Source organism: Oryctolagus cuniculus, chromosome 12 (assembly GCF_964237555.1).
Source record: "Oryctolagus cuniculus chromosome 12, mOryCun1.1, whole genome shotgun sequence".
NCBI lineage: Eukaryota > Metazoa > Chordata > Mammalia > Lagomorpha > Leporidae > Oryctolagus > Oryctolagus cuniculus.
Genome location: NC_091443.1, coordinates 9,058,689 through 9,083,523, shown reverse-complemented (window position 1 = coordinate 9,083,523; position 24,835 = coordinate 9,058,689). Strand labels below are relative to the sequence as shown.

The 24,835-nt window shown below is 46.4% G+C and overlaps 1 protein-coding gene across 5 annotated transcripts in view; it reads right to left on the bottom strand.

The window, feature by feature from the left end:
- The window catches only part of LRRC28 (leucine rich repeat containing 28), a 141,699-nt gene that overhangs the window by 43,445 nt on the left and 73,419 nt on the right, over positions 1-24,835 (bottom strand). For 3 of the 5 annotated variants that reach the window (XM_051822972.2, XM_070053501.1, XM_070053503.1), the window contains exon 6: positions 6,899-7,105. The exons of the other annotated variants lie outside the window; for them this stretch is intronic. In XM_051822972.2, coding sequence (XP_051678932.1) covers positions 6,899-7,105 — 207 coding nt within the window. The remainder of the gene's footprint in view (positions 1-6,898; positions 7,106-24,835) is intronic. 5 annotated transcript variants of the gene reach the window in all.

The window sequence follows — 24,835 nt, the reverse complement described above, 5'->3', positions numbered from 1 at the left end:
GATTTAGGGCAGAAATACCAAAAATTCCTTCAGGGAAGATCTCTGGAAGGAGACTTGAGGCTGACTGTGTGGAAGAGTGTGGGGAAGTCTACAGCACAAAAGCCAGAGCAGGGGCCGCCGTGAAGTGGGCAACGTCCTCGATGCACAGCACCCAGAATGGCGCTCGGCGGGACTTGGGCCTGGTTTTTATTTTGTTTTGAACTTGAGAACTTTTTACAGAAAACTATGACTGGAGCCCCAGATTCCTGCTTTTAAGTCAACTGGCAACGTCTTCCAGACTTCACTAGCACTGCACATTCTTGTCACTGTTTTAAAAGCTCTACATTCCAGAACCAAAATAACAAACAACTTTGCTGGTAAACATCTTGCTTATGGCACTCGCTTGGTACTACTGAGTGTTCTAACTTAACATCTGCACCTTCAGAAGAATGAGCAGCACTTCTTGTTTTTGCTTTTACTTCGTATTTGGAGAACAGAGCTCACTTTCCTCAGATTAATCACTTTTCACCCCTAAATCCCCTTCCCAACTTAGAGAAAAATATAAATTTGTCCATTTGAAATTCACCTCATTGGGAGGCACTTTTGTCTTCCTGCATTGGCACAGAAAGTCAATGTCTGTGGCTTGCTGCAGGACAGGAGCCACATGAAATAATCCTGTTAACTCCATAAGAAAACCCAAAGTCAGTGCAAATGCCGAATGCAATGAAAGACTATAAAGACTATCTAATACGGTGGAAACGGTTCAGATGAGCAAGCAGCAAAAGGATAAAACAAAACCTACTATTACACATTTTCAGAGAGAGAGAGCTCAAAAATGAGCAGTGAACATTCATTTTCTTGAAGAAATTTTAAGAAATGTTATAACATTGCTCCTTAAACAAGATCTGCATAGATTTCCATTAACAGACTAATTCTCTCCCATTACTAGTTTCTGAACCTTGTTTTTCAAGATCTTTTCTCCTTTTTCATTATCTGTTATTTCTTTTCCTTATTTTCTCCTGTGATTAGAGATTTGTTCAACAATTCCCACGTAGCACAATTTCTGTCGTGTGTTTGGGTCCCCCCAGTTGTCATACCTTCTACTCAAACATGGAACTAACTCCAACTGCTGGGACTTTCTGTTCTAGAAGAAACCTGTTCAAACGGAAACTTACTTAAGGCCACAAAATTTGCAAATTAGTCAATGACCTCAAGGCAGTACCTCTTTGAATTGCAGATCAAATACATTCACAGTTCATTACTGTACAGCCTGCACTCATCTCTGAGTCTCAGATTAAGGAATTATTAACTGGTTTTCATCTAGTTTCAATGTTGGTTTGAAATTTGGCTAGTTTTACAGTGTGAACTTAATTTTTTTTTTTAGTTAAAAAACAGAAAACAGAAATTTCTGACTTTCTAAGCAAGTACAGAGAAAGCAGGCAAAAGCAGCCACGGTTAACACACATGCCGTTTACAAAAAGATGGAGGAAAATTTTAGCATATGTCTAGGAGTTAGCTTCTAGAAGTATACCACTGCATAAGTTACTCCTTTTCTATAGAAAGTATCCAGTTCCCAAAACGGGAAAACACCACTAGCACAAACAGCTGGAGTGTTCTATTAGGGGCCAGGGGCCAGTTTTCCGTCCTTATCAAAGCTATGGAGTTTGCTCTGTGGCTGTGAAGGAGCTGTTCTCACTGTAGCCCAAGTCTGTGACGCACAGAGTTAACTCTCTCGAGAAAACAAACACCTCACTATCATAACGTCCACGGACAACTCTGGGACTGGCTTAGAAGCCCGGATACGTTCTCATTAAGAGGAAGCTGTTTATTCTCTGCTCACTTCCGGTAGGTCAGACAGGTGATTCTGCACATCTCTGGTTCAGATACCAAATGCTCTTGGTGAAGAAGAACTCATTCACTGTTTTCCAAATCAAGATCCAATAAAAATCCCACCTGCTCATGCGGTGCAGCTCCTGATTCCTTCAACTGCAGAAGCGACTGGCGTTGAGTTTTAACTACAGCAAGCCCTTCCCCCACCTGTGTGTGCAGGAGCACCCTCACGATCCTCACACCATTTTTCAACGTTAAGTAAGTTGTACACCTTCCTGAATAGCCAGGCTTATTAACCATGCAAGGCAAACCGGCAGCACCTGGCGTAGAGGCCTTAGAGAAAAGACTTCATGCCCCACACGTTCAGAAGCTAAGACGTAAGGCACACACTCTGTGGGTAGTTTGTTAACAGAGGTATACTGAACTGACAACAGATGTTCAAGTTTCAAGGCCTCTGCCAAAGCGCATAGCACCCGGCTCAAGTGACCGTTCTCCCCTCTGCCTGCCGCGCTCAGCTGTGGTGCACTCGCAGCAACCAGGTGGTCCTTTTTGATGCACCTTCCGCCCTGGGAAGAATGTAGTCAGTCTTAATGGCTTTGGCATCACCACAGCGCCTCAGGAAGAACCTACTGAAAGAACATTAATGGGCGAGGCGGTCCCACAAGTGACGGAAGACCTTGTATACAGCGCCTGTGTGGCTTTTTGAGGCCCCATAAAAACTGGCTGTCTCTTAAGTCAAATTTCTTTGGCAAGAAGCTGAAAACTAAAGCTTAGTTAAGGTGCTCCCTAAATAACATTCCCCACCTCCCACCACAGGCAGACAGGACGTAAAACTCTCACATTTCTGTGCTGTGCCTGCAGATGCGAGGCGCCCAGTAGTTGAACACTTTAGGGTGTGCGTGATGGGGGTGGGGGACGGGAGTGTCTCCAATTGTTGAACTGAAGTATCCCTGTTTGCCAGATTCCTAAACAGTCCAGTTCTTCGAGGAAAAGCAGAGTGGGCAGCTACGCGCTGTGTGTACCTCTCTCTGGACACTTCTTAGCGTCAGAGGTGGCCTTGGTTTATCGGAAAAGTCAAGTGCACAAACTTATCTTCTTCCTGAAGACTCAAGTGGATTCCTTTCCCAACCTATCTTCACAGTGACACAAACCAAAGCAAACCAAACCAAACCCCAAGTCTGGGGAGGATGCGGGGCTCAAGCCTGCTTCAGTGTCCTCATCCTCACGGTCCCTTGGTTCCAGCCTCCCAAGGACTCTCTGGGTGGGCACTCTCTGTGGGTTTCAGCCATTTCCTTACAAAGGGCATCCAACCCCCTAGTGTAGAAAGGCCACTGGAGTTTTCTCTGACCACTTCTTCCTTCTGTCCTCAGAGAAGCCAGGGCCCAGCAGTGCTGCGGCAGCCTGCTCCTTGCCAGTCTTCACTATCACTCTCCTGCCCGATGCCTTGCTAAGTGAAGTGAAACCTGTCCCAGGTCTGGGCCTGCCATGGCTGTGAGCCTTGTGAGCTGGGAAGGTGCCCAGGGCTCAGTGGAAGCTGCTTCCATATGCTGTGTTGTCACAGCTCTGGGACTTGTGGTCCCTTTAGCACTCTCCTCAGAGCCCAGTGCAGACCCTCTCGCCTCTGCGCTGACACAGCACGTCACGGGGGCACACCTCGGCACCCCAAACCCACAGAACGGCTCTCCCTATTCCTCCCACTCCACTGCTACCCTAGCTCCTGCTCGGTTCCGTCACTGCTGAAACAAAGGCAGGGACTGAGAAGCCAGGCCTAGATGGGCAGGGGAGGGCACGGAGATGGCTGAGCAGGCAGGGCTTGCCGACGAGTGTATGTGGGCGTTAGACGTGGGACAGGGCTGCGGCTCAGACTCCAGCTGGCTGGATGGAACCAGTGCCTGGTAAATGGTCTGCAGTTTAGACAAAGAGGAAAGATGGTCTGCACTCAGTCCTGTCTCTTCCTAGCCGTGATTCTGGGAAGGGCACTCAACTTCTCTGAACCTCAGTTTCCTCATCTGTAAAATTAGGTTGGCAATAGATTTTGTAAAAATAGACTTTTGTCTGAGGTTTTGTAATAATTCCATTAGAAACTACCGGTGCAGGGGTGTGCATTTTGTACAGCGGTTAAGTTGCCATGTGGGACACCTGCAGCCCACGCCGGAGTGCCTGGTTCAAGTCCTGGGCACTACACATCCGATCCAGCTTCCTGCTAATCCTCCTTCTGAGGGCAGTAGTGAGGGTTCAAGTACTTGGGTCCCTGCACCCACATGGGAGACCTGGATGGAGCTCCGGCCTCCTAGTTTCAGTGTGGCCCAGACCTAGTTGTTGTGGGCATCTGGAGATCTCTGTGTGTGTGTGTCTCTCTCTCTCCCCCTCCCCACCTCTGTCTTTCAAATAAAATGAAAATAAAAAATTTTAAAATCCATACAGCAATTAAACAGAATACCTAGCCAAAGAGTTTATGCTCAGCAAATGACAGCTATTATTATTTTACAAATAGCTACAGGAGTATATAGAACACATCACTCTACATAGAAACACTCTCACACAGGGCCTATAATTATACTACAACAAGTAAGGTATAGGCAGCCTGAGACGGAACAAGCCAGCTTGTTTCTGAAAGTCAAACCATGAACATAAGAAGCTCAAGATTGCTGAAGATGGAATTTGCAGTCTTACCCTGAACGCTGACGCTATGCCAGTGGCTGGGTTTTCCGCAATGCACACTGAACCAAACCATCGCATCTCCTCCCTCCCGCTCCCAGTGCCCTCCTGACTTACTACAAGAGCTGACGGCATGGCCTGGAGGTCACGGGGAGGGAGTCAGCGCCGAGTGGCTCACACTTCCACTTCCACGGGAAGTGTAGGTCCAGGTTTGGCTGGTACCTTGGGGAGGGTCACTCCCATCTGCACAGTATTTTATTCTCTTAAACTCTCACAGTACACAGGAAAATCGTGATTATCTCTGCTATGGAGGAAAATGAAGTCAAGGGGGGCCTGGTGATGTGTGCAGGTCACACAGGGAAACTACCGATCCAGCTGGAACCCAGACCTCTGTATTTCTAACCAGCGCTGCCTACTCTAAGTGTTCTGTAACCATGCAGCAGGCAGATTTATTTTTAAAAATCTGTATATTTTAAATGTTTCTCACTTGAAAGAAAACTCTTTGACTCCTTAGAAATGGCTTTATTTCAGGGCCAGTGCAGTGGTGTAGTGGGTAAAGCTACCACCTGCCATGCTGGCATCCCATATGGCTGCTGGTTCAAGTCCCGGCTTCTCTACTTCCAATCCAGCTCTCTGCGTATGGCCTGGGAAATCAGTGGAAGATAGGCCAAGTCCTTGGGCCCCTGCATCCATATGGGAGACCCAGAAGAAGTTCCAGGCTCCTGGTTTTGGATCGGCCCAGCTCTGGATGTTGCGGCCATTTTGGGGAGTGAACCAGCATATGGAAGACCTCTCTCTCTCTGCCTCTGCCTCTCAAATAAGTAAATAAATAAACCTAAAGGCTTTATTTCATTTTGTTAATTTTATAAGTACAGAATGTAATTATAGTTATGGAAAGGTAATCTTAAATTTGGTAAGTATTTATTATTACTTGGATTAATTTTAATGTCTCTAACATTTTAAAGTTTCTTTTGAAGGGATTTTTACATTGAAAACAGTATACATACTGTATTATTTTAGAAATATTTCCTTTCAGTGATTAGTAAATCATTTACTTCATTGCCCTTAAAGATACATTATTCATTATAAAATGCTTTAATGAATAAAATGATATGATACTTCATGTGATAGCTTAGGGTTCTATGGGGCTTCCTTATCAATTTTTTAAGATGGCACTTTTGCTTCTTTTTTCTTTTTTTAAGTAAAAATTTATTTATTTTTTTGAAGTCACAGAGAGAGGGAGAGAGAGAAAAAGACAGAGATCTTCCATCTGATCACCCCAGAAGGCTGCAATGGCCAGCACTGGGCCAGGCCCAAGCCAGGAGCTAGGAGCTTCTTTTGGGTCTCCAACATGGGTGCAGGGGCCCAAGCACTTGGGTCATCTTCTGTTGCTTTCCAAGGCCATTAACAGGGAGCTGGATTGGAAGTGGAGCAGCTGGGACTTGAACTGGTGCCCACATCGGGTGCTGTCGTCAGAGGCAGTGGCTTTCCCCACTAGGCCAGTGCCATCCCCCTGTTTCTTTTTTAAATATTAACTTATTTATTTGAAAGGGAGAGTGACAGAGAAAGAGAGGAAGAAAGAGACCTTCCATCCACTGGTTCACTCCCTAAATGGCTGCAACAGCCAGCCCTGGACAAGGCTGAAGCCAACAGCCTGGAACTCCCTCTGGGTCTCTCAGATGGCTGGCAGGGACTCAGTACCTGGACCACGTTCTGCTGTCTTCCTAGGTTTACTAGCAGGAAACCAGATTGGAAGCAGAGCATGTGGGACTCAAACTGGCATGCAGATTCGGGATGTGGGTGTTACACGCTGCAGCTTAATTTACTGTGCCACAATGCCAGCCTTGGCACTTTGCTTCTGTTTCATATACATTAACAACATAAGGCACTTCTCTGTGAAATACATGTATTGTTTTAATAAAGGCCTTTGTACAGGAGTGTACAGTGGATAATATGTTATTTATTAGCCAACGTGGCATTTTGAGCTCAGCAGGCAAGTCTGTTGATTTTAAAGCCTCATAGTTCAGCGAGTTGGTAACACCAAGTATTAGGATACCCAATACCAACTTTCCTAGGTAAAAGTAACATCCAAGAGCAAATATATTTATACCAGTAAGCTACCCCTTCATAATGTTCAACACTGTTTGTTAAATTTATAACTATACACACACATATTCCAATTCCCTCAGGGTAAATGACTTCATATCTCCTATCTCTTTATTTTACCCCTAAACAAATTGTAATAAAAACTTCTTTTCTAAAATACGAAATCTCCTACTGAAATAAATTTCACTTGTTAAGCGGGATTGATGTTCACTGCCAAAATGGATTTATAGGGACAATCAAACAGGAAGAGACAGTCCATCCTAGCCAAAGAAACAAAGACCTTCCATCCGTCCTACCCTTCGGATGTTTGCGCCTCATCACTTACCAGGTGGCAAAAATGCAAGACAGTTTCCAGCCATGGAGAGCTCATTGAGGCTGGGCAGCTGGCAGAGGTGGCGCGGCACATACCAGAGACGGTTGCGGTCCGCGGTGAGGTACTGCAGAGAAAGGCACAGGTGAAGCCTCTCGGGTAAAGTTAGCAAACGATTGGTAGAAATGTCTAGTGTCTGCAGCTCCTTCAGGTCGCCAACCTCTACAACCAAATCAAAAGTGAGATAAAGTGCATCCTGGTTAATATAAGTAAAGTAATTAAATGAACCAATACTGTAACAATCCAACCAAGTACAACCACTAGTTGCAACTCTCCCTGTAGACATGAATGCAGAGGTGCAGGATTTGGGGCCAGCAGGCAAGTAATCCTCCCTCGGCAGGTGTCTGTAAACGAGTCTGCCCATACTCTCTCTCTTTTTTTTTTTTTTTTTTTGACAGGCAGAGTGGACAGTGAGAGAGACAGACAGAGAGAAAGGTCTTCCTCTTCCGCTGGTTCACCCCCCAATGGCCGCTAAGGCCAGCACACTGCGGCCGGCGCACTGCGCTGATCCAAAGCCAGGAGCCAGGTACTTTTCCTGGTCTCCCATGGGGTGCAGGGACCCAAGCACTTGGGCCATCCTCCACTGCCTTCCCGGGCCACACCAGAGAGCTGGACTGGAAGAGGGGCAACTGGGACAGAATCCAGTGCCCTGACCAGGACTAGAACCTGGGGTGCCGGCACCGCAGGCAGAGGATTAGCCTAATGAGCCGTGGCCCTAGAACCTGCACTTTGTAAATGGAGAAAAATGCTGGCATGTGCAAGGGCAGTCATACAGTGGGGGCTGTGGGGCAGAATCGTTGCTAAGTGAGAACAGAACCATTACAGTCTCTCAAGGTGCCTGGTCTGATACTTGGTCACTTACCTTCCACATAAGCAGGTATCACAGCATCCAAGTAAAGGAAACCTGCTGCATCATCTAAGTAGAAGATTTCTGGACTAGGAAGCAGGGGATCTTTTGGACATTTGTGCCATAGCAAAGATTATAATAATACAATGAAATTATTGTTAGTTCCTTTTAGATATTGTCCAATTATGTGGTTCCTTTTTTAAAAATTCAAAGTGTATGCAGATTTACTTTAATTACACCCTCATCATCGAGGTCTACAGTGTGATCTGTTACATGCTGAGTACAATTATGTCCTTGTAATTATCAAATCATTAAGTCTCAGGGCCTGCAGTCCCCACATCCCATATGGGTGCCGGTTCATGTCCCGGTTGCTATACTTCCAATCCAGCTCTCTGCTATGGCCTGGGAAAGCAGCGGAGGATGGCCCAAAGTCCTTGGGTCCCTGCAGCCACGTAGGGGACCTGGAAGAAGCTCCAGTCTTCTGGCTTCAAATCAGCTCAGCTCTGGCTGTTGCGTCCATTTGGGGAGTGAATCAGAGGATGGAACACCTCTGTCTCTACTTCTGTCTGTAACTCTTGCAAATAAATAAAATAAATCTTTAAAAAAAAAGGAAATCATTAAGTCTTGAGTAAAGACTGGGAAGTTCTTTACTTAGTCCTTCTCAGAGAAAAATACCCATATTAGGGGTAGGATGGCACCTTGCACATTCCAAGGCCCTAGAGCAGGCACTGAGCAGGATACACGCCTACTTCTTCCACATCCTGGCCACACACGCTGCAGCTCGCCATGATGCCATCCTTGTCCTCCCCTAGTTCTGACCCTGTTCCTGAGTGACTCACTAGGTTACGGTTTTCTATGTTCTACCACTAGACGGGAACCCTCGGGGCACATCCCAGGTGTTCTACCACTAGACAGTAACCCTCGGGGCACACCCCAGGTGTTCTGCCACTAGACGGGAACCCTCGGGGCACATCCCAGGTGTTCTACTAGACGGGAACCCTCGGGGCACACCCCAGGTGTTCTGCCACTAGACGGGAACCCTCGGGGCACACCCCAGGTGTTCTGCCACTAGACGAGAACCCTCGGGGCACATCCCAGGTGTTCTACCACTAGACGGGAACCCTCGGGGCACATCCCAGGTGTTCTATCACTAGACGGGAACCCTCGGGGCACATCCCAGGTGTTCTACCACTAGACGGGAACCCTCGGGGCACATCCCAGGTGTTCTGCCACTAGACGGGAACCCTTGGGGCACATCCCAGGTGTTCTACTAGACGGGAACCCTCGGGGCACATCCCAGGTGTTCTGCCACTAGACGAGAACCCTCGGGGCACAGCCCAGGTGTTCTGCCACTAGACGGGAACCCTCGGGGCACACCCCAGGTGTTCTGCCACTAGACGAGAACCCTCGGGGCACAGCCCAGGTGTTCTGCCACTAGACGGGAACCCTCGGGGCACACCCCAGGTGTTCTGCCACTAGACGAGAACCCTCGGGGCACATCCCAGGTGTTCTACCACTAGACGGGAACCCTCGGGGCACATCCCAGGTGTTCTATCACTAGACGGGAACCCTCGGGGCACATCCCAGGTGTTCTACCACTAGACGGGAACCCTCGGGGCACATCCCAGGTGTTCTGCCACTAGACGGGAACCCTTGGGGCACATCCCAGGTGTTCTACTAGACGGGAACCCTCGGGGCACAGCCCAGGTGTTCTGCCACTAGACGGGAACCCTCGGGGCACACCCCAGGTGTTCTGCCACTAGACGAGAACCCTCGGGGTACATCCCAGGTGTTCTACTAGACGAGAACCCTCGGGGCACATCCCAGGTGTTCTACCACTAGACGGGAACCCTCGGGGCACATCCCAGGTGTTCTACTAGACGAGAACCCTCGGGGCACATCCCAGGTGTTCTGCCACTAGACAGAAATCCTCGGGGCACATCCCAGGTGTTCTACCACTAGACAGAAATCCTCGGGGCACATCCCAGGTGTTCTACCACTAGACGAGAACCCTCGGGGCACATCCCAGGTGTTCTACTAGACGGGAACTCTCGGGGCACATCCCAGGTGTTCTACCACTAGACGAGAACCCTCGGGGCACATCCCAGGTGTTCTACTAGACGAGAACCCTCGGGGCACATCCCAGGTGTTCTGCCACTAGACGGGAACCCTCGGGGCACATCCCAGGTGTTCTACTAGACGGGAACCCTCGGGGCACAGCCCAGGTGTTCTGCCACTAGACGGGAACCCTCGGGGCACATCCCAGGTGTTCTACCACTAGACGAGAACCCTCGGGGCACATCCCAGGTGTTCTACCACTAGACAGTAACCCTCGGGGCACACCCCAGGTGTTCTACCACTAGACGAGAACCCTCGGGGCACATCGCAGGTGTTCTACTAGACGGGAACCCTCGGGGCACATCCCAGGTGTTCTACCACTAGACGAGAACCCTCGGGGCACATCCCAGGTGTTCTGCCACTAGACGGGAACCCTCGGGGCACATCCCAGGTGTTCTACTAGACGGGAACCCTCGGGGCACAGCCCAGGTGTTCTGCCACTAGACGGGAACCCTCGGGGCACACCCCAGGTGTTCTACCACTAGACGAGAACCCTCGGGGCACAGCCCAGGTGTTCTGCCACTAGACGGGAACCCTCGGGGCACACCCTAGGTGTTCTACCACTAGACGGGAACCCTCGGGGTACATCCCAGGTGTTCTACTAGACGAGAACCCTCGGGGCACATCCCAGGTGTTCTACCACTAGACGGGAACCCTCGGGGCACATCCCAGGTGTTCTACTAGACGAGAACCCTCGGGGCACATCCCAGGTGTTCTGCCACTAGACAGAAATCCTCGGGGCACATCCCAGGTGTTCTACCACTAGACAGAAATCCTCGGGGCACATCCCAGGTGTTCTACCACTAGACGAGAACCCTCGGGGCACATCCCAGGTGTTCTACCACTAGACAGTAACCCTCGGGGCACACCCCAGGTGTTCTACCACTAGACGAGAACCCTTGGGGCACATCGCAGGTGTTCTACTAGACGGGAACCCTCGGGGCACATCGCAGGTGTTCTACTAGACGGGAACCCTCGGGGCACATCCCAGGTGTTCTGCCACTAGACGGGAACCCTCGGGGCACATCCCAGGTGTTCTACTAGACGGGAACCCTCGGGGCACAGCCCAGGTGTTCTGCCACTAGACGGGAACCCTCGGGGCACACCCCAGGTGTTCTGCCACTAGACGAGAACCCTCGGGGCACATCCCAGGTGTTCTGCCACTAGACGGGAACCCTCGGGGCACACCCCAGGTGTTCTACCACTAGACGGGAACCCTCGGGGTACATCCCAGGTGTTCTACTAGACGAGAACCCTCGGGGCACATCCCAGGTGTTCTACCACTAGACGGGAACCCTCGGGGCACATCCCAGGTGTTCTACCACTAGACAGTAACCCTCGGGGCACATCCCAGGTGTTCTGCCACTAGACGGGAACCCTCGGGGCACATCCCAGGTGTTCTGCCACTAGACGGGAACCCGCGGGGCACACCCCATGTGTTTAGGACATGGATTCCAACCAGCGATGGCTTCTCTATTGGACGAAAACTCTTGTGCTCCCTTGGATGCCCAATTAAACAGATCAGCTTTCCTTACCACTACACATCAGGGGTCAGCAAATCAGCAAATGGGACACAGGCCAAATACAGCAGCTCACAGCCTCCCTATGAGCTCAAACTGGTTTTGACATTTTTATAGAGTGGGGAACAATAACTTCCAAAGAACATGTGACATAGACCATATATGGTCAGCAAAGCCTGAAGATATGTACTCTCTGGCCTTTAAAGAAAAAGTTTCTCAGTCTTTGCTATAGACTTACTCTTATAAATGTTCTTTATAATGTTTTTCTATATAAAAGTAATGGAAGTACAAAACAAATCAATTTCTAGCTATTTTCCTATACTGAAATCTGTTCTAAGTTCACATTTTGCTGTTCAATTCCCAATATGTTGAAGAAAATATACATTCAAAGGTGAGAAGGCAGGACCCAGGACACAGCCTGTGACTCTGATAGGGGTTTTGTTCTACTTTGATCTAACTGATGCACACAGAGTCAATCTCACTTAAGGCTCCACCACTACAGTTTTCTGCCCACCTGAGCCTGCCTGGATGCCTACCCGTGTTTTCACATAGAAAAATGCTTCTGATATGAGATGTCAGGGGATGGGGGGATTGGAGAAAGAATCAATATGCTTTAGAAGTAAATAAAAATAAGAAAAATAGAATTTTTTAAAAAACATTTTAATTTTATTTTTTTAACAGGCAGAGTGGATAGTGAGAGAGAGAGACAGAGAGAAAGGTCTTCCCTTTCCACTGGTTCACCCCCCAATGGCCGCCATGGCTGGCGCACTGTGGCCAGCGTGCAGTGCCAGTCCGAAGCCAGGAGCCAGGTGCTTCTCCTGGTCTCCCATGTGAGTACAGGGCCCAAGTACTTGGGCCATCCTCTACTGCACTCCCGGCCACAGAAGAGAGCTAGACTGGAAGAGGAGCAACCAGGACAGAATCCAGCGCCCCGACCAGGACTAGAACCCGGGGTGCCGGCGCCGCAGGTGGAGGATTAGCCTAGTGAGCCGCGGCACTGGGCAAAATAAACTTTTTTTTTTTTTTTAAACCTAACTTTACAAAATGATTCTAGGAGTGAAGTGGGACAGAAGAGCCACCTATCTCCCACACACCACGGGGCCGAGTGCCACAGAACAGGCAGGTCTCTTACAGTGCAGACAAGAGACCGTGCAATAGGAGCTCACACAAAGAAGAGGTGAGTGAGGGGCTGGGGGAGCTTTGACGAGTTTCCTGGAGATGGGAACCTCCAGAGGTCAAAAGGAAAATGGAGAGAGCATTCCCAGCAGGGTGTGAGGGCAGCGTGAAAGCATAAGCGTGAGGGACAAATAAGCAGAACGGCTCTTGTGTCCAACAAGTGCCAAAAACTCCAACGAGAGAAGAACAGAGAACAAACAGAAAGCACAGGGCTTGGTAGACGTGCATGGTAATGAGGACCAGGGAGAGGGCTCGGGCTTGCTGTGGTGAGAACCAATTTCTCTTGAAAATTCTCAAAGGGTGAAAGGAATATTCTGGAAAGGTTAGACTGGTAAACAGCAAAAAAACAAAACAAAACAAAATTAAAAATCAGTGAAACAGAAAGAGGTTTTAGGCTCAGAAAACAAGTAGGCATTTGATCAGAACAGAAAGAAAATGATAAAATTTGAAGGTCAATTCCAGATATTTTAAGAAAAGCAAGGGGTAGGCTTGACTGGATATGGAAAATAATGAAATAGGGAAAAGAAAAAGATAGGGGCCAGCGCTGCAGCGTAGCAGGTAAAACCGCTATCTGCAGTGCCGATATCCCTTACGGGCACTGGTTCAAGTCCCAGCTGCTCCACTTCCTATCCAGCTCTTTGCTATGGCCTGGGAAAGCAGTGGAAGATGGCCCTGCACCAGCACGGGAGACCTGGAAGAAGCTCCTGGCTCCTTGGCTTCAGATCCGCGCAGTGCCAGCTGTTGTGGCCAACTGGAGAGTGAATCAGCGGATGGAAGATCTTTCTCTTTCTGCCTCTCCTTCCCTCTCTGTGTAACTCTGACTTTCAGATAAATAAATAAATCTTAAAAAAAAAGCAAAGATAATTTTAAGCTCTACCATACTATATGAATGGTGATTTCAATGTTAAAAACAGCTGTTTTTATAGAAGACATAAAACAAAATTTCATCAATACTTCAGAGTTGCATTATCTAGAAACCATTTGTTTACAGGTATTAGGAAAAAGACTATCAAAAATTAGCATGGGAGCTAGCAAAACAAATGATTATCATTATTTCAATAATAGTAATAATATGTACAAAAATGTATTCTGACATGGTTGCAAATGTCTCAGTGTTAAGTCAGCTTTGCCTTACTGTGTTGTGAAATATGCAAACATATGTGGCTGTGAATTTCAGTTTTTAAAATATTCATTAATTTAAAGATTTACTTTTTGCAGCTATGACAGATCAATATTTACACTTTGCTTTGGCGGATACGTACCATATTAGGTATTAAAATTCATAATACTTTTGACAAAGAAAGGAAAAACACAGACTGTAAGAGCCAAAAATCAAGGAAATGAGGCATGAGAAGGGAAAAGAGGGACTGATGTTTTTTATTTGCTATATTTAACGAGCAAAATAAAGTATTATACCTGAAACATGCAGGATTGTACAGAAAAAGAGAAAAAGCAACAAAAGGTCATTTTGCTGAACAGCTTGGTATAGAGGCCTTTTCATTTGTTTGAAAAAATTGAGCTGTTATTCCTATTAAAATGTGGAGCTGAATACTATACATAACACGGTTGGAAAATGGGTAACTTTGTTGTATTATGAAGTATTTGGAGAAGAAAGAAAGAAAATTAAATAGCTTCTCAGGTGGTCTAAGTAAACGTAACTTTCATGGTCATTTTACACTAGGACTACATATACATGTCATTTTAATAATCAATTAAAAATATATTTGCTGTGGCGTAGTAGGTTAACCCTCTGCCTGTGGTGCCAGCATCCCATATGGGCGCTGGTTCTAGCCCTGGCTGCCCCTCTTCCGATCCAGCTCTCTGCTATGGCCTGGGAAAGCAGTAGAAGATGGCCCAGTTGCCAGCACCGTGGCTCACTAGGCTAATCCTCTGCCTGTGGCATCAGCACTCCGGGTTCTAGTCCTGGTCAGGGCGCTGGATTCTGTCCCAGTTGCTCCTCTTCCAGTCCAGCTCTCTGCTGTGGCTCAGGAAGGCAGCGGAGGATGGCCCAAGTGCTTGGGCTCTGTACCAGCATGGGAGACCATGAGGAAGCGCCTGGCTCCTGGCTTCGGATCAGCAGTGTGCTGGCCGTCACAGACATTTGGGGAGTGAACCAACAGAAGGAAGACCTTTCTCTCTGTCTCTCTCACTGTCTAACTCTGCCTGTCAAAAAAAAAAAAAAGATGGCCCAAGTCCTTGGGCCCCTGCACCCTTGTGGGAGACCTGGAAGAAGCTCCTGGTTCCTGGCTTCAGATTGGTGCAGCTCCTGCCATTGCAGCCATTTTGGGAGTGAACCATGGAAGGAAGACCTTTCTCTCTGTCTCTTCCTCTCACTGTCTGTAACTCTACCTCTCAAATAAATAAATAAAATCTTGCGGTATCCCTAATGGTTGCCAGTTCGAGTTCCGGGTGCTCCTCTTCTGATCCAGTTCCCTGCTGATGGCCTGGGAAGACAGTAGAAGATGGCACATGTGCTTGGGCCCCTGCACTCAAGTGGGAGACCTGGAAGAAGGTCCTGGCTCTTGGCTTAGGATCAGCCCAGTTTTGGCAATTACGGCCATTTGGGGAGTGAACCAATGGATGTAAGACCTCTCTGTCTCTCCCTCTCTCTCTAACTCTGCCTCTCAAATAAATTAATAAATCTTTTCAAAAAAAGATTCTAACTTAGAACTAACTTTAAGATTTCTAACTCTAAAAACATGAGCTAAGCCTACAGTAGCAATATATCAGGCAGGAATAGAGAGACAGAGTTCAGAGTGGGTTCAAATTAAACACTGGAAAATTATCAGCCACACAAAAATCCAGCAAAGCTGGTCAGGTAAAGAGGCTGAACTGAGGCCAGGACACTGATTTCTCTTGTATGACTCTGTTCTTCTTTCATCCTAAACACCCAGGCTTCTTGGTTCTGCTTGAAGAACTGCATTTGACATTTCTTTTGGCAGAGGTACACTGGCAACAAGATCTCTCATCTCCCCTTGAGGTGGCAATGTCTTTACATCACTGTAATTCCTGAATTCTTTCCATTAGGTTCAGCATTCTGGGTTGACGATTTTCTTTCAATAATTTAAAGAGGCTGTTCTGTCATCTTCCAGCCCCCACAGACTGTGTTCTCCTAATGTGTTATTTTGCTTCAGGTGCTTTCAAAATCTTGTACCTCCACTTATTAGTAAACTGATTATGAAGTCTATGAAGTTTTGAGAATTGTATCCTACTTGCAGCATGCTGAGCTTTTTTTAATTTGTAGATTTATGTCTTTCACCATATTTTGGAAGTTTTGGCCTTATTCAAATCTAATCAGTCTCTACAAGTTGCTATATTCGAATAAATATAATAGATTGTGGTGGAATGAAAAGGCCATGCCAAGATGGCCACTGGCAACAGAGTCTGCCTGGCAACAGGCTGTGATTGGATGGCTTCAGAAACTGCCTGGCAACAGGCTGTGATTGGTTAGGGCATAGACCACCCCTTGACCAGATTGGCTGCCTTGGCTATATAAGCAGCTGTAGCAACTGAAATAAATGAGTCTGCAGACTGCTTGCCTCAGGCCTGCTTTCACCTGACTCCTGGGGTCTGTGTGGTGGCTCCACGCCTCTTGCCCCCACCATGCTCCTCCTCCCAGAAGAAATCAACCGCAACATCTGGCGCGCCAGCGTGACTGAGAGAGAGACAGCGTGTCGGACTCAGTGAGGTCCCCCTTGATTTCAGCAAGTCGGCCCCTCGGTGTTTTGTGTGCTGTTCAGTTCTGTGAGGGTGAGCACAGAACCCCCTCCTATACCCCTTTCCTTGTCCTTGTCCTCGGTCGAAGTGACCCCAGGTTAGGCACACACCGCCCAGAAGCATACGCTGCTTCTTGGCTCCTCCTTTTACTTTCAGTTCGCCCGGCATATTCACATAAGGGATGATCATCCCAGAATTCAGAACCAAGTCATCTTCCCTCACTCGAGAGAGGTGACGCTCCAGAGACACTGTGTGGGCATACAGCCTTGACCTAATGAGTCAGGGAAGTCCCCCACTAAGCACAGGACATACGTACGATTGGATACACCACTGTCTGTTAGTCTAACGCAGGGAACCCCTGCAGAATGCCATCAGCCGCTGAGGTGCTAGGAATTTGCTTTGTTATGGCAGCAGTGCTGTGCGAGTCTTTCTTTTGGCTAGAGTTGGCATGGCGTGCCGCTCTTAAGCGCTCAAACATGAGAAAGATACCCCCCTCTCAGAATCCCGCGCAGATTATCAAAGATAGTGAATCTGTGAGTGATAAGGGCCTGACACTCCAGGTCTCTGTCTTACAGGCAACAGCTGATGACTTAGGGAGACAGAGCTCTGACAGTGAAAACGACAATGTAGCAAACAAGGTAGCAATGCCTGGTCAGCCACCCCCCAAATACTCGTGGGATAAACTTAGACGACCTCGAGGTAATAACCCTTGTGAGGTCATCCCATCCGCACCCAGTGAGGATCCCCACATTTGTGGCAGTCCCCAGGCACCCCAGGCTCTCAGGGCAGCTACTAGACCCCATCCCACCCACAAGTTTGCCGTTAATGTAGGAGCAGATGCAGAATTCAGGCCCTGGATTCCAACGCCCATAAATGACCTCACTATGCTAAAAAAAGGCTTCTCAACAGTCAGGCCCCGACTCTCCCTACTTTGAACAGATGCTCATACAATGGGCAGCGAACCTTCAAACTCATTTCGACTGGGTTGCACTGCTCAAAGCATGTTTGTGGAGACACAGTTCTACAGTGGAAAGCCTCCTATGAGGAAGAGGCTGAAACTGTGGCAAGGAATAACACTGCCTATGGAACTGCAGTAACCTTTGATATGCTTACAGGCCACAGCACCTACATGTATGCTAGAATAAGCCCGTATTTTACACCAAAAATTTCATATGTCAGCAAGCAACATAAAATTGCTTTTCCCGGAGCTAACAATGAGCCAATACAACACCTAGTGCACTCTTGCAAGAATTGTGCACCCCTCGCCCCATTAGGCCCACTGCAACAAACAGGAGTGAACCCGCGAGGCCTTGCTCCTAATAAACTCTGGCAAGTGGACGTCACCCACAATAACTCCTTTGGTAAACTTAAGTTTGTCCATATGGCAGTAGATACTTATTCAAAGGCTGTTTTGCAACAGCCCAATCCGGAGAAAAGGCTAGTAATGCGATAAAGGTGGTTAAATCAGCCATGCTGGTCCTTGGTGTCCCCTGGACCATAATGACTGATAACGGGCCAGCGTATACATCACATGAATTTAATTCCTTCCTGAAATCCTGGAACATACAGTCTGCCACAGGTATCCCATACAACCCACAGGGACAGGCAATCATTGAAAGAACTCATAGGACGATTAAAGATCTCTTACAAAGACAGAAAAACAATCATATGCCCCCAGACCCACAGCTTGCTTTGACTGAGGTCCTTTTCACTATCAATTTTCTTAGTTTTGATTCCCAAGGGATCAGCCCAGCTTATAAACACTGCGGATCCTTTCCATCGCAGCCCCCAGCCCCTGTGGTTAGGTGGAAAGACCCCAACAGGAGAATGGAAGGGACCACACCCTCTGCTAACCAAAGGTTGAGGATACGCTTGTGTCTTTCCAGAGAATGCGGAACAGCATATTTGGGTACCAGCCAGAAACATCAAGCCTGCAACTGACAGCCACCCAGAACCAGCTGAACAAGACTGAGAGTCTACCTTGTTAGCAGATCCACCTGCCCTATCATCCTACCCTGAGGAACTGCCCATAGCAACATTCATTACTGGTTTATACCCCACTAGCTCTGGTCAGCCACTCAAATGGCCCACAGCCTGTGTGCAGTCATGCCATTCCTGATTACCATTGTTCCTCATTCCTACCCCCATCTGAGCAAGCACTCCTGTGGTCTCCCGTTTTGAGTGCTGGTTAGTCAATGACGGGTAAAATCCCCTGGGGGACAACCTAACACAGGCACAGCCATGTACAGAGACCACATGGAAAAAGGGTCAACAATGGTATGGCCAAGAATCATGCCTCCTGTTGCTCAAAAATAAGCAAAAAGGGGGAAATGTGGTGGAATGAGAAGGCCATGCCAAGATGGCCACTGGCAACAGAGTCTGCCTGGCAACAGGCTGTGATTGGATGGCTTCAGAAACTGCCTGGCAACAGGGTGTGATTGGTTAGGGCATAGACCACCCCTTGACCAGATTGGCTGCCTTGGCTATATAAGCAGCTGTAGCAACTGAAATAAATGAGTCTGCAGACTGCTTGCCTCAGGCCTGCTTTCACCTGACTCCTGGGGTCTGTGTGGTGGCTCCACGCCTCTTGCCCCCACCATGCTCCTCCTCCCAGAAGAAATCAACCACAACAATAGATTATCACTTTTCAGTTTTTAAATTCTTTAAGATATGAATAGCTGTTGAAAGCAAAATTACAGCATTGGCTCAAACATACCAGAAGGGTCAATGAGAAAAAGAACAAGGAGTTTCAAGGTAGACTTTGGGAGGTATGCATAAAGTAATCCCTAATCAACAACAATAATATAAATATAAAAGAAAGAGGGGATGAATCACAAAATCCAATAAATTACTTGAAACAGAATAGTAAAAAATACCAAAAAGGGCAGGAAAGAGGGAACAGATCAAAATCCAAGGTAGCAGGGCCAGTGCTGTGGTTCAGCAGGTTAAAGCCATGGCCTGCAGTGCCAGCATCCCAGGGCGCCGGTCCTGGCTGCTCCACTTCTGATCCAGCTCCTTCCTAATGTACCTGGGAAAGCAGTGGAGGGAAGCTCAAGTGTTTGGGTCTCTGCCACCCATGTGGGAGACCCAGAAGAAGGTCCTGGCTCCTGACTTCAGCCTGGCCCAGCCCTGGCTGTTGTGGCCATTTGGGGAATGAACCAGTGGATGGAAGATCTCTCTCTTTTTCTTTCTTTCCTTCTCTCTCTCTGTAACTCTGCTTTTCAAATAAATAAATAAATCTTAAAAAAAAAAAAATCTAAGGCAGCAAATAGACAACAAACAGTAAAACAGTATGCTTAAATCTAACAAATTTCACGGGTACATTAAATAGCCTTAAGATATCAGTTAAAAAGCAGACTGTCAGGGTGTATTTTACAAAAAGATTTTAGTATATTCAATCTATAAAGAATCATTCTTATTACGCATAGATTAAACATTAATAAACACACATGCCATGCAAACAGTGATCTCCCAAAAGGTGGGACTTCCCACAAGGTGAAGAGCGGAGATTGCCAAATCCTCTGTCCAAATAACAAAATTATCAAAAGTAACCATTTCAGCACACTGAAAATTACAAAAGATTTCAACAGAGAAGCAATTATCACGAAGAAACGGCTGCAATTTAAACTGGCGTAGCTGCCAACTGGAACACGCGTGCTGGGGTAGCGCCACCCCTGCACCCAGCCTGGTTAGCTAGCACAGTAGCTCCAACATGGCAGGGGCGGGGCAAGCAACCAGCAGCTTCCCTGCAGGAGGGAGCTTTGGTACTAAAAGGTGGAAAACCTACACCCAGGGGTATTGTCAATGGTAAATATGAACCATGGGACATCGGTGACTTTCTAGGATGGTGCGTGGTCTTGGTTGGGCTCGCAGTGGAATGGGCAGATAAACCAGAAGAAACGTAACAAGAGCCAGGGGGTGGTGACACAGTCACAAGGGCATTTGATGTGCTCGCCCCACATGCCAGGCTCACTGGAAGTGGTAAGGAAGCACCAGAGGGAGCCCCAGCTGTCTACCCACCCCAGGCCTGCACATCCACACAGAGGGGAAAACACCAGCCAGGTAAATTTAAAACCACCTGGACTTTAAATATCTTCCTGAACCTACGATATACCCATGTAATATACCCATCTACTAATGGTAGAAGCTTAAGGTGTTCAACCACTAAGCCAGGCAGACATGGGGAGAAATCGTAAAAAGTAAACCTTAAAATAAATAAAAATGCTAAGCAGAGACATCAGTGTTCACACACTGTGAGGAAAACTGGATTTCTCATTTTTAGTCCAGGAAAATTAATGAAAAATTAAATAAGTGAAATAAATAGCAATGAAACAGTTCTCAGGTAGGAAAAAAAAATCAGATTCCAGAGTCACTACAACATATTATTTAAAGTAGCCAGGTGAAAAAATTAGCATGCAATCGAACAGGGAAGTGCAACCCATATTCAGGAAAAAATAAATAAAAATTGACTCAACGTGAACCCGGATGTTAGATTTAGCAGACAATGACTTCAAAGCAGCTGCAATGTGTTTAAAGAACTGAAAGAAAATAGGCTTAAAAATTTTAGGAAAATATGTTGACAATGACTCAAAAATAAAGCTTCTATAAGGAGAAAAGACTTAAACATGGAAATCTTGGAGTTGAAAAGTACAAGTAAAAAGAAAAATTCACTAGAGAGGTTCAACGGCAGAACTGAATAGGTAGACAAAGTAGTCAATGATGGATACCAGATGCTGTCCTACTACAAAATCAGAGAAAAAGGCTGAAGGAAAATGAACAGAGCCTCAGTCACCTGCACAACTCTAAGTGTGAGGGATTCCGACAAAGCTGGAAAGAGGAGGAGGAGGCAGGAAAAATACCTGAAAAACAGTGGCTATACAAGTCCACATTTTGATGAAAATCATTGATCTAAAGATCCAAGAAACTCAACAAAGACCAAATAGTATAAAGACAGAGAGAACAGTAACTGCACAAATCATAATACGTCTTTGAAGGGCAAACAGAAAGGAAAACAAAAAATCTTGAAAAAGGCAAGAGAAAAATGACTCACCCCAATCAGGGTAACAAAAAACTAACTAAAACAGAGTAAGGGGCAGGAGTTTGGTCTGGTGGTTAAGATGTTGGCTAAGAGGACCATGTCCCATATCACAGTGCCTGGATTTCAATACTCCTCTCGGGCTCCTGACTCCAGCTTCCTGCTAATACAGACCCTAGGGGGCAGCATTTATAGTTTAAGAAACTGGGTTCCTGCCACCCATGTGGGAGACCTGCAGTGAGAGCTGTCTCTCAAATTAATTAAAAAATATACAGTAAAACAAAATCAATAGAGGAATTGAAGGCAATCAAGGAGGTACAGAGGGACAAAAAAGATAAGAAATCTGTAAAACACAAATGGCAAAATGCCTACTGTAAATACAACCGCATCTATGACTACATTAAATGTGGACAGACTATATAACTCATCAAATGGGAGAGGACGCGAGACTGCATAAGAAACAATATGCTATCTATCAGGAGCACACTTCAGATTCAAAGGCACAGATAGGTTGAAAGTAAAAGAATGGAAAAAAATATATACCACACAATGAGAGGCAGTAGCTATATTTACATCAGAAAAAATGGACAGTAAGGCAAGAAATGCTGTTAGACACAAAGAGGACTATTTCACAGTGGTGAGATGGTCAACACTTCAAGAAGATATAATGATTATAGATGCATACACACCTGAAAGAGCACAAAATTGCACAACACAAAATACTGACGGAAATGAAAGAGAAGGTAGGTATATTTTAACAATGATGAAGGAAGATTCCAATACACCATTCTCAGTAACTGACATAACTAGATTGAAAATCAGTAAAGATACAGAGGACAAACTCCACAACCAGCCAAAATGAGCTGCGTTGACATCCAAGAACATGACAGCAGTACACACAGTTCTCCAGCGCAGACCACAGTCCAGACCACTGAGTAAGTCACACGCACTAGAAATGAAATCCTACAGCAGATCCTTCAGACCAAAGACTTAAATTAGAAATTAACAGTAGAAAGAAATCTGGGAAATCCCCAAACACTTTGAAGTTAAATAAAAACACTTCTAAATAATCCACAAGTAAAAGAACCCACAAGGAAAAGTAGAAAATATTTTGGAACAAATGGAAACAAACAACACAGATAGTGAAATCTATGGGGCACAGCCAGGGAAGTGGCTACTGGAGATTTAAAACTTTAAATGCCTATATAAGGGAAAAAGTTGTCACATTCATTTCCTAAGCCATCACCATTAGAAAGGAGAAAAAGTAGTAAAAACTAAATCCAGGGTAAGCAGAGGAAAGGAAATACTAAAAATTATAGTAGGGTCCAACGAACTAGAAATCACAAAAACAGCAAAAGATCAGTAAAACAAAATTTGATTCTTTAAAAAGGTAACAAAATTGACAAAGCTGTGGCCAGCCTGACCAAAATAAAACTGGGAACAAAAAACAGGCTACCACTACAAACTTTACAGACATTAAAAGGATTATAAGGGCATATTATAAACAAGTTTATTTCAATCAATTAGCAACTCAGAGGAAATGAACTTATTCCTAGGAAGGAATCAATTATCAAACCTAATTCAAGAAGTCATCAAAAGTTTCAATGGATGTATCACAAATAAAAGAAAACTGAGTTAGTAATTTTAAATATTCCCACAGACTAAAGCCCAGGCCCAGATAACTTTCCTATTCTATTAAATTTTTAAATTCTACTACTTTTTTTTTTTTTTTTTTTTGACAGGCAGAGTGGACAGTGAGAGAGAGAGAGACAGAGAGAAAGGTCTTCCTTTGCCGTTGGTTCACTCTCCAATGGCCGCCATGGCCGGTGCGCTGCGGCCAGCACACTGCGCTGATCCGATGGCAGGAGCCAGGTGCTTATCCTGGTCTCCCATGGGGTGCAGGGCCCAAGTACTTGGGCCATCCTCCATTGCACTCTCGGGCCACAGCAGAGAGCTGGCCTGGAAGAGGGGCAACTGGGACAGAATCCGACACCCCGACCGGGACTAGAACCCGGTGTGCTGGCGCCACAAGGCGGAGGATTAGCCTATTGAGCCGCAGCACTGGCCAAATTCTACTACTTTTTAAAGAAAAAAATACCAGTTTTTCAGAAACTCAGAAAACAGGAGGAAAAGCCTTCCACCTCATTGTATGAGAAAGCCAGACCAAAATTCCATAGGAAAATAAGCCCACAGATCAATATCCCTCATGAACATAAAAATAGCAGTAAGCAAAAGTGAGCAACACGTACACACGCTCACACATCGTGAAGACACGTGACTGACGCAGGACTATAAGGCTGCGTTAAAGCCTGCAAAGTGGATCTGTGCGATACACACGAGGACACTCACAGAGTAAGACAAACACACAATCCTCTGTAGATGCACAGGAAGCAAGTCACAAAATCCAGAAGCCACTCTTGATAAAAACGAAACAAACCGGAACCAAAGGGTGACTCCTTCAACCCACTGAGCGGCATCGCCCCAGGGCCGAGGGCAAGGATTGTACTGAACGTGTCCTACTGTGGATCAGGACCAAGAGGAGGGGCTGTCCCACTGCAACTCCACAATGCACTATAGGTCCTAGCAAATGCAATAACACAATCAATCAATCAATCAATCGGTCAGTCATTAATGCAAACAGAAAGTATCAAGAATGGAAAAGAAGTAAAACTGTTCACAGGTGACATGTCAGTTAGCAAAAATGCTAAGGGATCCACAAAAGCTATTAGGACTAATAAATAAATTTATAAAGATCACTGGATACAAGGTCAATATTAAAAAGTCAACTGTATTTCTTCCATTTACTAGGAAAAACAATCCGAAAGTTAAGAAAATAATTCTATTCACAAAGCACCGAAAAGTCAAACACATGGAAAACAACTGAAGTGCAGAACAGACTATGCTAAAAACTATAACCCACTGCTGAGAGAAATCACAGGGCACTTCATGCTGTGGACTTGAAGGGCAGTGCTGGTGAGATGGCACCCGCCCCAGACTGATCCAGAGTCAACACAAACCCTCTGCAAATTCCAGGAGGCACTGTGTTTTCTGTAGAAAATTTACATGCAAAATGCCAAGGATCTACAGGAGTCAAAACAATTTTTAAAAAATATGTATTTGAGAGGCAGAGAAAAAGAGAGAATGAGAACAGATAAGCAGACAGAGCTCCGATCTGCTGGTTCACTCCCAAAATGCCCATGACGACTAGGACTGGGCTGGGCCAAAGCTGGCAGCCAAACTTCATCCAGGGCAGGAAACTCCATGCGGGTCTTCCAGACAGGACAGCAAGGCAGCCATCTGAGCCATCAGCGCTGCCTTCAGGGCCTGCACTGGCACGGAGCTAGAGCCGAGCTGGGAATGAGACCCAGGAACTCCACAATGAGACATGAGCATCTTAACAGCCAGGCCAAACTGCCCACCGCCAAAACCCTTTAGAAAAATAAGAATAAATGCCCTCAGCAGGTGACAGGACAAACTCT